At 41.9% G+C, this 14,049-nt stretch overlaps 1 protein-coding gene across 5 annotated transcripts in view; it reads right to left on the bottom strand.

Moving 5' to 3' along the window:
* Positions 1 to 2,015: 2,015 nt before the first annotated feature.
* OTUD7A (OTU deubiquitinase 7A) overlaps positions 2,016 to 14,049 on the bottom strand; it is a 227,748-nt gene continuing 215,714 nt past the window's right edge. For all 5 annotated transcript variants that reach the window (XM_089781887.1, XM_075897706.2, XM_075897700.2 and 2 more), the window contains 3 exons: positions 10,444 to 10,558; positions 10,100 to 10,184; positions 2,016 to 6,430 (listed from right to left, as the gene is read on the bottom strand). In XM_089781887.1, the coding sequence (XP_089638013.1) occupies positions 5,000 to 6,430; positions 10,100 to 10,184; positions 10,444 to 10,558 (1,631 nt within the window). In that variant the 3' untranslated portion in view covers positions 2,016 to 4,999. The remainder of the gene's footprint in view (positions 6,431 to 10,099; positions 10,185 to 10,443; positions 10,559 to 14,049) is intronic.

Below are 14,049 nucleotides of genomic sequence, written 5' to 3' on the forward strand. Positions count from 1 at the left end.
GAAAAAGCACAGGTGCCCTGGTGGCCACTCCGTCCATAGTAATCACAGTTTAAATGCGAGATAGCATTCATTCAGTCTGGATGCTATCTTTCGAAAAAGCAGATCGCTTTTTCGATGCTCTTTGGCAGTGTGGACGTGCTCTTTTGGAAGTTTTCTCGGAAGATCTCTTCCGGATAAGTTTCTTCTGAAAGAAGTCTGCAGTCTAGACATAGCCTAAGGGAATACATAACAGGAATAAACACAACTCATCAGTAGGGGGCAGAGGAAGATTTAGCTAGCAGCAGCCAGTTGCAAAAATGACCCTTTCAGGGTCGTACCTGATTTCTCGGCCAAATTTAAAGGGACAGTATGAAAAGGGGATGCTGGGAAAAGTTCACAGAAGAGGGCAACCTTGTGCTGAGCTAATACAGTAAGCCCCAATAAGTTATTAAAGAAGTTGAGGAAATGGGTGGTTGTGTAATAATGAATATCACTACTACAGGTTCAACCTCTCTAGCCTGGCACCCTCAGAACCTGACCAGTGCTGAACCAGAGAATTTGCCAAACCATGGGAGGTCAATATTCTCTAGTAGTACTACCAACATTTCCACTGCTTACTGGGCTCTTAGAAGACATTTAGTGGTAAATTAAAGCTAAATAACAGCACAGAATAGTGAAAGCCAGGACTGGTGGTTGTAAACAACTGAATGGGACTGCAGAAAAACTTAGTCACATCCACGATAAGCGAAGATCCAGCTAACTAAAATCCTGCTGGCCCATGGATGTTGCCAGATCAGAGAGTGCTGGATTAAAGAGGTTCAACCTGTATCACACAATACATTAATTTTAAATAACTGAAAAAATAAAATATGAGAAAGGAGCAGGAAGCAAAGTATGACGCTGCATATTGTGATGATTGGCTATGGTGACACAATTACAGGCAGTCCCCGACTTACGCGGATCCGACTTATGTCGGATCCGCAGTTACGAACGGGGCTCGCCCCGGAGGACACGGACTGCGGGACCTCGCGGTCCTGCCGCCCGTGTACTCCGGGGCTTTCTCCGCGTCTCCCTGGTCAGTTTCAACAGCGGCTGAATCAGGACGCCTGGGGCAGAGCAGATGGGGTGCTGCTGGGTTGGTCCAGTAGCACCGAGGAGTGGCGCTACTGGAGCAACCCAGCAGCACCCAGCTGCTCTGCCCCAGGCGTCCTCAAGTCAGCTGCTGCTGAAACTGACCAGTGCTGACTACAGAAAGCCCGAGGCAGAGTTGCTCTGCCCCGGGCTTCCTGGAATCAGCTGCTGATCAGTTTCAGCAGCAGCAGCTGACTTGAGGACGCCTGGGGTTCTTAAGTTGATTCTGTATGTAAGTCGGAACTGGCGGTCAGTTTCAGCAGCGGCTGAATCTGGACGCCAGTTCCGACTTACATACAGATTCAACTTAAGAACAAACCTACAGTCCCTATCTTGTACGTAACCCGGGGACTGCCTGTATGTTGTTATTATGGAGGTCAATTTCACTTTTCAAAATGGTGTAGATAAGAGTCAATTTATTAAGTAATTTATACGGTAGTAATTGCTTATGGACAAGGCTTGACAAGCTGCGGCGAGCCCTGCTCGCCAGCTGCGCGGCTTGGCACGCTGCGCATACACAGACCACGCTGCTCATGCGCTGCGGCGCCGTACTGGCTTAAAATCTACTCACCCTGGGCGAGTAGTTTGACTAATTTGTCGAGCCCTGCTTATGGAAATATTGACTTTGCAAACCTCTTATTTTGAGGAAAATTGCATCTAAAACTTTACTAAATAAGCTATTTTTAAAACTTAAAACAAATAATGTATGCATTTTTAAGTATGCACTGGGACCAAATTTCTTCTTATTCAAAGATGATGCAGCCGAATCAAATAAATGGGCAAGAGCAACTGGATGCTAAATGGAATTTTCTCAAACAACTTTATATAGGAGCATTTACAGGAATATCAAATGCTACTGCTAGTCTAATAATTATTTAATATTTTGTCCTCTCTCTTTCTCTCTCTCCCCCACTTTAACATATACAAATCAAATATGTTTGATTTGTTTTAAGATGATCTGAAATCACAGATTTCTTTGGCAATGAGAACATACGCTTACTCGCTACAGCTAACCAAAAAAGACGTTGTGGCAACATCAAGAACCATGATTTTGAACTCTAGGCTTCTTAAGGGGGAGTCTCACAATAAAGGACACTTTAACAACTCACTTAGCTTGATAACATGTTCCCTTCATGACAAATGGACACAAATTCAACACAGGTCTGAATTCATGAAAGAGCTAGTTGGGTACTACCCACAAGGTTTTTTTTTTTTTTTTTTAACAAATTCATCTTCTTAGGGATGGTTCATTAATCTATTTAATAAAAATGTCTTCCAGGATCGGATTCAGCAAAACATTTAAATATCTGTTTACCTCTAAGAATGAAACAAAATTCCACTGATTTCAAGCGGGACTTGGCTCATGTTTAAATGCTGTCCAGAAAATGAATCAGGGCCAAAGGGACTGACTGAGCTCACACTGATACTAAATAGGAACAACTGTACTCAAATTAACAGTTACACACATGCGAGACCTGAGTCTGTGTGGTGAGAATTAGGCCCTAAGCCTTTTGTGGGCCAGGAAAAGTGTTTTTTTAATACTTGGATAATACGAATGATCCTGAGAATGGCAGAGAATGACCAAAGAGAGTTCTGAAGGCAAAAGCTTTTCTGTATGCCTGCAGAAAATGAGCTTGTGACACCATCTACATCTAGGCTGTGTCTACACTGGGCCACTTATTCCGGAAAATCAGCCGCTTTTCCGGAATAAGCTGTGAGCTGTCTACACTGGCCCTTGAATTTCCGGAAAAGCAACGATGCTCTACTGTACAAAATCAGCCGCTATTCCGGATAAACTATTCTGCTCCCGCTCGGGCATAAGTCCTTATTCCGGAACACTGTTCCGGAAAAGGGCCAGTGTAGACAGCCCAGTAGTCTTTTCCGGAAAAAAGCCCCGATCACGAAAATGGCGATTTGGGCTCTTTTCCGGAAAAGCGCATCTACATTGGCCACAGACGCTTTTCCAGAAAAAGGGTTTTTCCGGAAAAGCAGCCTGCCAATGTAGACGCTCCTTTTCCGGAAAAACTGAAAACGGAATAGTATTCCGTTTTAAGCATTTCCGGAAATTCATGCCAGTGTAGACACAGCCGTTTTGTTAATCTTTAAGGTGCTGCAATACTATTAGTTGTTTTTTAAGTTTTTCCGGTTACAAACTAACTCAGCTACCCCTCTGAAGCTACAGATAGGAAAATCAGGCAATGTTTACAACTGTATCAACACTGAAAAAAATCTGAGTTTATTTTATTGCCAAACTTATATTGATTGGCAGCATGAAAACTGCAAATAGTGTTCAGAAAAAACGTCTTGTATTAAGAACCACAAATGTACTTTGATGGTATTTGCAAACCCTTCGAGCTGCTTTTCACACATAGCCAGTCGAGTAAAGCTTTATTCCCAGAGAGGAAAGAAATATCACAAATACCTCTGAAAATATTTGGCTACGAAGACTTGTATAAATCTGCATTTGCAGGAGTATTCATGCTGGAAGTGTTTGCACAGATATCCTCAAAGCTCTTTGTGGATGTGGCTGTCGTTCAGTCCACAAGACTCAAAACAATATTTGCAACAAATAGACTGGAAAAGTGCTTAGAAGGAACAGGCCCGTACGCAGGGTGCTTTTTTTTGTAAATGTGGATGGCAAGGGTGTGAATGTACCCACCATGATCTCCCAAGTAAGCGGGGAAATCAGCCCCTGCTTTCCCCCGGACAGCCAGAATATGCAGGAGGAAGGCTTGGGCAGCGCGCTGCTCCTGCCTTCTACTGCCTGGCTGCAGCATGCCCCAGAATATGGGGGACCATGAGGATGCTTTCACACCCTTCACACCACCTCTGACTATGGGCCTGAGGAAGTATTTTTGTAATAACCATTCATCCATAATTTTGGACAAAGAACAAATTCATAAATAAAAGAAGTCAGATTGTAGACATAGAAATTGAATATATTTTACTAATTATTTGTGCTGAATAGGTCATTGGCTATAAAAATTCTGGTTGGTGAGCAAGTTATAGAAACCCAGGCCATCTTTTAGGTAGTTTTTATAAATTTCTCCTCACCTTCACAGCCATAGAAATGCTGATGAAGTTCATGCGATTAAAATTATTTGCTGGGATTGTTGTGTGATATGAAATTTTGCATATAATAGGTCCACTATGTTTATAGTAATGTCTGTCTAGGAATTCACAGCAAATTAACTAATGGAATAGGACATATTTTTACTGATCTGGGGAAAAATATCCAAAAGCACCTATGGTTAGGAAGAGATAAGAGTCCTCATGAATCCAGACCTTCATTCACATCTTCCTGGAGACGTTGCATTTCACACTAAAATGAATACAAATGTTTACAGTAATGTAATAAAAAGTAGTCCATGATATGTAGTGTAACAATGTTAAAAATGTGCAGTATGCAAAATTATGACTCTTCTAAAAAAGGGATATGAAAATATTTACTTTCTATTGAGAAAAAAATCACTCCTATGATGGCTATAGAATTTCAAATGTATACGAGGCATATACTATTCTATTACAATACCACATCTCCAGTATTATGACTTTTTTCCCTGTCATTCTACTACCTGAGTGATGTCAGTGTAAATTCAGGCACCATTAGTACATTTTTGACCAAACATATACACAGCACTGACAAAGAAGTAAACAACCTTTCAGCTTACCAGAGTATGTAAAAAAGACACTGACAAAATGGAAAATAATAAATTCTTTATGATAAATTAATCCTCTTATTTCTGCATTGCCCCAGAAAAGTGACAAACTAGACATTATTTACCTATCATTCCCTTTTTAGGATTCCTTTTTCTATAATCCATCGCTATTTACTTTGTAAGTAAGAAAATGGTTAAACTAAGTAGTTAGGGAAGGAGCCTCCCAATCCTCAATGCCGGTGTCCCTTATTTTCTCTCTCCCTGCGCTTTAACTCCTCTTTGTAGCAGTATGAGCAGTAATTTTCAGTCTCAGGGCGACCATAAAAGGAGCAGTTCTCCTTCTTGCAACGGTTCTGCTGGATGGAATATATTGGGCAAACTGTGCTTCTGCCTCGATTTTTATCATTGTTCAACCAGGTCTGAGGAGCTTCCTCATCAGCATATTCTAAGCAGTCTCTGATATCTCCGGTATTAAACCCATTTGTAAATGTCTGGGACTTGTGTTCGGTAGGCAAGGCATAGGTCAGTGATTCCACTGTGTTCACTGTACGGATCCCTGCTATCCGGGCTGGGCTATAGCTCTGTGAAGACAGTGATCGATTCTGTTGGGGATAAGTGGCACATGTTTTTAAGGTGCCAACTACTGGCTTATAGCTATCGTCTTGGAAGCTCGATGGCTTGGAGTTGACATCATGCAAATGAATAACGCTTTGCCTTTGAACAGGTGGTGTATGGCTATAGTGGGCAGATACTGGAACGGGTCCACTTTTCTTAGCACCATTACTAGGTGAAGAAAATGACCCTGGAGTGGGACTAGTGCGATCTTTAAACTTTAAAACCAGTTGAGTTGTATGGCTTTGAGGCAAGACTGGTGATGCCCTGTCCTGAGGAGACGATTCTAACTTTTCTTTTGAATATGCTTCTTGCTCCAGTTTCCTGCAGGATGACCCATTGAGAATAGCTTTTTTCTCAGCCTCCTTTCGCTTCTGTTCCTGCTCAGCATTGAAGCGCTCTTGGGCACTGGTCAGGTAATAGCCGATCATCTCCTCATGGAACTGATGCCTGTGGCTAGTCAGAAGAAGGCCAGCAAAAATAAACTTGCGCTCTCCTTGCATGGCAGCTCTCAAAATATTGAGGCTCAGCTTCACGTCGGTGCTGTATTTCCATGCATCAGACTGTTTGTCAGAGAGGGATTTCGTGTTCATCTTTTCAGCGGGTGAGACGCTCGCCTTGTCAGTAGGAGAGGGAGTTGTCTTCTCAGATGGAGACGTGCTCGCGGACTGTCCAGACTCCTCTTTGCTCCCTTTGCGAGACTTCGACTTCTTCTCTTTGCCTTTTTCCATGATGTCCCCATTTTTCCCATTCCCTGAATTTGCTCTGTTCATCTTGCCATGCACCAGGCCCCCCAATCCCCCCATATTCTTTTTCAGCTTAATTCCTAGAGTTTTACTGAGGCTTCCGAGTTTATTGGCAACTGAATCCGTCCTGTTTTTGTCTTTATCTTTTCTCTGTTTGTCTTTTTCCTTTTCTTTACAATTTTTGCCATTGCTGCCATTTGAATTACTGCAGACGGAATCTCGGTCTGAGTCCATTGAGTCAGCCAGAGACTGAACATCCTCCCCTGCAGAAGCGGTGGGTGATTCTGGCTGGGCCAAAGGGGCCTGTTAGGAGAAATTAGTTAGGATTAAATAAAATAAAATTAATTTTACATTAGGACAAAGTTTTATATCCCCCATCAAACTGCTCTAATTACTCTAACTTTTGTAGCTTTACATCTATAGACAGACTTTTTAAAGTTAATTTTTCATTAACCTCTAAAGTCTACAGGGCCTACAATGAACAAAACAGAAGTTAAATTACTTCAGAGATAAGTAGCAAAATTCTGCAACGAAACTAGTTAACAAAATAGTATACACTACAGCCAATCACAAAATGCAGAAGGACTTGACATTTATTTGGAAATCTGAGTTCCGGTTCATGTTCAGAGGTGAAATTACACAACTGGTTGCATAAAATAGTTACAAAAGGATTCCAAATGGGACATAGGAAATTCTTGCAGCTTTCAAACTTGCACATGTTCATTCTAATTTGCAAAATTCTACTCACTGATTTGTTGAGGGAAAGTGACATTTTTCTGGGTCAGAGAGTAATGTTCTTTACCATCAAGGTAAAGGACTGGTAATGGATTTTGTGCCAGGGCTAGTAAATTTCACTACAAGATTTAGCAAGATTACTAACTCAGTGTCAATTACAACATTAACCCTTAGTACAAATTTGCTCTCTCTCATTTGTGACATATCGGTTTATGCTCTGTGAGAGCGAGGCTACCACACCATTCTCAAGGTGCATCAATGTAATAATATTTGGGGACTTGTGGAAGCCTGACAATAACAGCACTCGCAAATGCTATGAAAATAATAGTTAAATGACTTGCAAGGTTCTTGAACTAGGAATCCATCTCAGCCCTAGCTGGCAACACTCTTACAATCTCAATCCTGAGTCCCCCTGAAACAGATGCTGAAAACTGTACTAAATTGCATGGCTGGAAGAGAGACCAGTGTTCATTAAGGTCTAAGTTGAGATCAGAAGTTCAATTATGGCCACAGGGATAAAAATAAAAGTCTCTAGATCAGAGAGCTAGACTCCAACTACTGCAACACCTGCACTCTCTAGTGAAATGCTTGCTAACACAGAGGGCTGATCCTGTAAGATGATGAGCGCCCAAACCACTCACTCTCTACAATGGATATTGAGCACTAGGCAGCACCAGAAATCTTTACAGCGAATGTGAGATCATAATCCTTCAAAGCATAATTCATCCCTGTGCACAAAGCCAGAACTGGGACTATGTATCAATTACGTCCTCAAAATGCATAAGTGGTACATCTCCTTGTGCTGGCCACAAGAGTTCTGGAACAGCTTTTTTAACGGGGGTGCTGAGAACCATTGAACTAATCTGTACACCCTGTATAGAATAGAAACTCCCTAAAGCCAGGGGGTGTGGCAGCACCCCCCCTGCTCCTGCTTGTATGGCTGCCCCTCTGCATAAAGGGTAAGTTCACCTTAGTTCCATCGAAGAAGTTTCAGCTTTGCTGGGGAAGTGCTATGAGTTATGCCATTCTCCTCATCCAAAATAAACCTGTCAATAACTGGTTTATTGCTATCTAGCTGTGCAAAAGCACAAGCAAGACAACATTATGTTCTTGGCAGAGTGACTTACACATTGTGATTCAGTAAGAACTGGTCCTTCTTCTCTGGGACAGTCAATTCAATCAAAAAGACCCCCATACAAACAACACAAGGAGCAGCAGTGCTCTGTACTGATATACAGTAAAACTCCAATAGTCTGACATCCAATTGTCCAGCACTCCCGATAGTGCGGCATCAAAATGGCAAGAGCCTAGTGTAGGGGTGGCCAACCCAAGGCTCCTGATGGAAAAAAATAGCAGCTCCTGATGGAACCAGGACAGAACTGCTCAGGTCAGCTGCTCTCACGGCCAGGCCGTTGTGAGCTGCATGCACGCTCAGGGCCCATGCTATTCCGCTCATGGACCCTGGCACACTGTGTCGTACCCTGCATGTGCACGCCAGGTCGCAGACAGCATCCCAGCCTGCATGAGCTAGCAGCCAGCTGCTGAGCTCAGGCAGCTGCTTTGGGACCTGGACATAAGGTTGCGGGGGAGAGATGCCTGGAGAAGGTGAAGGGGGATCAGGGCGGGGAGGAGGGAGGTGCGCATGGAGTCCCAGATGCGGCGCAGAGGCTCTGGCTCCGGGACCCAAGCATAAGGTGTGTGGGGGGATTGGGTTACAAGCAGGGAGGGGAGGTATTTGGCTCTGGGGAAGGGGAGGGGAGGGGAATTGGGTTGTGCACGGTGTCCCGGCCAGCTCATGCTGAAAGCCTGCCGCTCAGCACACGTGCCCCAGCGCCTGGAGAGAGATGTGCGGCTGTCACGGCAACTCTGGGACCCAAGAATTAGGCTAGAGTGAGGGGAGGGGGATTGGGTTGGGAGTATGTCCCCTTATAGTACCTCCTGATAGTCTGGCATATCCGATAATCCAGCACCACCTAGGTCCCAAAAGTGCCGGATTATTGGAAGTCTATTGTACTTTATATTCCTGACTAATATTGGATACAAGAAAAAGGACACATTTATCTTCTCTAATGCTAAGGGTGAAATCCTGGCTTTACTGAAATCAATAGGAGTTCTGTCATTGGCTTTAAAGGGGCCAGAATTCTCTCGGGGAACCTTCTTCAGTTAAAAACGAGGTTCATCGTGGCTTCATAAAACAATGTCCAACCCTCGTTATAGAAGAATGAGAAGTCAGCCCATGAGCTTGTCAATTAATACAATAATAATAATAGAGATGGGGCTTGTTTGTGCAGGCAGATTAATTCAGTGGGAGGTAACACTACAATAGGAGCAGACGTGATTCACAAGCAAATGGAGGAACTGAGGTTCTGCCAATGCGAGGGATGGGCAGAGAATACGTGGGAATAATTGGAGCTGACAAAGGAAAGAAAACATCTGAAAATATCTTAATAGGAGTGGAGCCTTCACTGAGTATAGGTTGGGCCATGTAAAACAATTTTTTTCTCCTCTTCTGTTTTTCCTGAATCTTTAATTTCTCTTTTCAGCCCCCCGTTGTGCAGGGTACCTAATTACTTTTGTCCTCACCCATGAAGCTTTTCACATTAGACCAACCTCATCTTCTGTAATATAAATTGTACAGGAATTGTGTGGGAGAGATGCAGCAATGAGGTCTCTGCTATGTCCCATGTGAAATAGCTTCCTCTTTCCCGGGTGCCAGACTGCCACTTCAGTTTGTGGCACTGTCAGCCACTTTTTAATGTAAAAGTGAAGCTATGAGTTTTCCAGGGGTTGAAATTTAGTTCTTATAAGAGTAATTGAGTTGAAATTGGCTGCTGGATCACAAGCTGCTGCTGAAAAGGCCTTTTGGAATTATGGGAGCATAAATAGTTCAGGAAACCTTTAAAAATAAAGAACTGTAAAATAAAACAAAACAAAATTCCTAAAGAAAAATAATTCCAAAAGAGCAGTTTTACTAGAAACTACTTTTCAAAGTGGGGTGTATGCTGCAAAAACACTCAAGCAGCTCTGTGGGTGTGTGTGTTTCATTTATTTATTTTAAAAAAGAAAATGAGATGGCAAATTTGAAAGCCTTATTCCAAAATCAAAGCACTTCACCAAGCTCTGCGCCTTTATTGGCTATTGACATAAGGTAGGTAGCTGAACCATTCAGTCTCACCAATGAACATGCCCTATTGTGTCTTATTTCTTTTCTGTTGTTTAGCCAGAGAGAAGGGTTACCCGTGTTTCGGATGGTATGCGTATCCAGGTTACATTCATGTAGCTGTGCAGGAGATTAAGCTTTGCCTCCAGAGACAGAATCAAGCTGAAGAAAAACAGAGAAAAGAAAACAGATGACTAATTAGTTAAAAATACATCCAAGGAAAATCAGTGCTTAACTTCACCACACCAGAGAACTTGTGTTGTTCAGACTAACAGCCCCTCCCATCATGTTTGTAAGGTTTTGACCCACCCACTCACCTGTTTTGCCCCCAATAAACCTTATAATTAGTGAGTGTCATGGTCATAGATCATGCTAGATGTGTTCAAGACACCTTATTATTAAGATTATAAAGAGTTCTTACTTGGCAAGTCTGGTGTTATCATTGTCATCTTTCCCCCACTCCCAGTCTTTCCCAGGATCAACTGCAAAGTGCAAAGGCAGTAACTTGTGTTCAGAGTCTGTCAGAGGGATCACCGCTGAAGAAAAGAAGATATCAGGAGTGAAGAATGGGTTTAGCTGGGAACCAGTACAGGAGCGTGGTGTAAAGGCCTCTTTTACTCTAGTTTCTCAATTCCTACGTGACATGTGCTACCTCTCTCCTCTAAGATCAGACTGTTTGTGAAGCATTTTAACATTGACTTCCCCTCCCCTTCTCCCACATTTGAACCATTACCTCTGGTACTGTATTTTTCTGAAACAGCCTGTACTCGTGCCAATAATCTCACTGCACTTAATGAGGCTAATTGGCATGAGGTAGGACTACTGCCATGAATGAGAATTGTAGGACTAAACTGTTAAGCCTTGTCTACACTACGAAGTTGTGCAACTGTACTGGCACAATATTAAAGCAATACAACTCCCTGTAATATGGATGCCGTTATACCAGTATAAACATGCTTATTCTGATATGAAAAGGCTTATACTGGAAAAACTTAAAAACCAACAAATGGTCAGGTAGCACTTTAAAGACTAACAAAACATGTCGATGAGATCATGAGCTTTCGTGGGCACAGACCACTTCTTCAAATGAAGTGAGCTGTGCCCACGAAAGCTCATACCACCATCTATGGCTGCATCTACACTGCAGGCTTTTTGCGCAAGAATGGCTGTTCTTGTGCAAAAACTTGCAGAGCGTCTACAGTGCACGTGCATTCTTGCGCAAGTAAATTTACAGTAAAATATCGGAACAGAGGGCTTCTTGCACAAGAATTATTTTTTTCCCCACAAGGAATAAGCCCTCTTGTGGAATAATCCCTGGGCAACAGGGGTTTCCTGCGCAAGAGAGCACCCACACTGCCACGGGCGCTCTTGTGCAAAAGCACATGGCAGTGTGGACGCGCTCTTGCACAAGACCTTTTGTGCAAGAACTCTTGTGCAAAACAGTTCGTGTGCAAGAAGCCTGCAGTGTAGACATAGCCTACATGTTTTGTTAGTCTTTAAAGTGATACCAGACTATTTGTTGTTTTTTAAGTTTTTCCTGTTACTGACTAACTTGGCTACCCCTGTGAGGCTTATATTGGTACAGCTTATTCATGTATGGGAAGGGAAATGAGCTGTACCGGTATCAAGGACCTTTATTTTGGTATAATAGCATCCACAGGAGGGGTTCTCTCAACATACCTGTATGAGTAAATACATGTTCTACACCTCAAGCTCCATGCTTGCAGCTGAGCAAAGTCTGTCTGTAGACAAGGCCTAGGAAACTTTTTGGGGGCAGGGATCCTGATGTTTTATAATTCACAATGTACATCTACAGGGACATATTCCATTATAAATATTAGTAAGAACTGAATTAAAATCCCCCACATTAGCACCATGCAGGTCGTGGGTTGTCACCATATATAAACACACATTATATACAATGTACATAATGTGACCGTGCACATTATATATACAATATACATAATGTGAGTGTCTTTCACGGTTGGTACCTTTTCATTCTTCACTGAAAAGAAATAAAAAGGTTGAGAATTTGAAAATAAATCCTTCACATACAATCAATTGAGGCTCCCTCATTCCTGTCTATCCTAAGCCATCTTTGCATAGTCTCACTCACTAGGTTCTTATGACCCAGAGAGGCGACAAGAGCATTCAAAACTGAAACATGAAGCAGAGAACGATTCTGGAGATTTCTGGATCAGGAGCTAGCCAGTTAGGGTATTGAAGAGGCTGGGGCAAAGCCCACCACACAAACCAACCAGCAGCCTATTTAAGGACTGAGCAAGTCCATTGAAAAGATCACTGCTACTGGGCTACGCTTCCATTGTTGTTTTCTTTCTTTTTGCAGTTCTGCTGGCTTGGTGTTTGCCTCACGGATAAAGTTTAGCAGCTCTGCTGCGAACTGAGCATGCTGAAGACTCTACTAAAACAGATTTTATAGATTCTTAATTAATACATTATGAGAAATGTAACAGAGGTTTGAATTGAAATGGGCCATTTTCTTGTGTTTCGTTTTTAAAAAGATTAGTCTCTGTGCTTACATATTTTATGATGACATTTAATATAAAGCTATTGAAGGGGGCCTGGAAAGGGAATTCCTCTTTCTCAGAATTCTGCAGCTATTACTGCTCTAGTGACAACCAATCAAGAAATTTAATTTTCTTTGGCATTAGCCTAAATGACTTACTGTAAATATTCACCCGAGGAAAGTCAAAGGGCATAGGGATGCTGAAAAGCCAGCCAGTCACATGGCAATGAATAATTCAGAGGTTATTACCTTTACCATAAACAACACTTAACTATTATTTTCTAGCAACACAGACATTTACATCAGCAACTCTGAAAAGATGGGGCATTTTTGGATAATTACTGTTGATCACAGAGCAGAATTCGGGATGTATAATCTGCAATAATAATTATGCTGAAATTAATTATTCATTAGGCTTGACGGAGACATATTTAATGATGACTCCATTATAAAAATATTTTTGCCTCTTGTTTAGTTTTCTACACAAAAGAATGGGGGTAACGAGGGGGGAGATGAGAGGGGTAAAGAGGAAAGCAAGCATTCTGTACAAATTCTATGCCAAGATTGCCCCCTACTGACAGTAGAGTACAATTCTTTACATTGCAGCACATTTTTTTTTTGCCCAGGCTGCTCTAGTATGAAATATTAACTGTGGACAATTAGCCAGTTTTAGCAGCATATATTGACATAAGATCCAGGTAGCAAACAAGTATTGTTAGAGACTTTAGCTCTTTGAAGAACAGGCATTTGGATGACAAGTATAGTCTATAATGTCACAATTCAAAGTTAACTGGAGAATTCTGCATTAGAGCCACCAAGTAACTGCACTATGGGGTACTCCAAAGGACATCAGTACTAAGCAGAAGTGACTACTGGGCCGGACTCCAATCTCATGTACACTGATGTAAATCAGGAATATGCCCATTGGCTTTTTATCAATGGAACACCATGATGGATCGAAAACAAAATCAAGTGCCTTGTGTTTTGAGTGTCATTTACAATCCAAAAAAGGAAAGTACAGTTAGAACTTATTAAACCTATGCAAATTAAGTTAAGTAATTAACTTTTATGGATTTAGGATTTATTATAGTTCCCAAAGTGTATTAAATCAGCACATTGCAGAAGGCAAACAAAAAAAAAAAGAGCCTGACCTATCCAAGGATATGCACATGCCCAGTCTTGATGGTGCATACTCTTGCTCCAGAACTACTGATGTGCAGAGAGCAGACTGGGAGTTATGAGGTGACTTGACACACGTGGCTTGAAACCAAAAAGCCCTTCACTACTGTCATGTATTTGATTCTTTGGATTTAGTTCCTCCCCAGAAAATAAATGCACCTTGACAAAACATTTAGATATTTTTGTTTCATTCCAAGAAAAAATGACAGGTTACAGTTAGTAGTTTTCAGAGATTTCAGAGAAATCCATTAAAATGATTTCGTATAACAAACCTTTTTATAGACATTTGTAAAAGTTATTTGTACAAATCTTAAACTTGGT

Source organism: Pelodiscus sinensis, chromosome 14 (assembly GCF_052426305.1).
Source record: "Pelodiscus sinensis isolate ZL-2025 chromosome 14, ASM5242630v1, whole genome shotgun sequence".
NCBI lineage: Eukaryota > Metazoa > Chordata > Testudines > Trionychidae > Pelodiscus > Pelodiscus sinensis.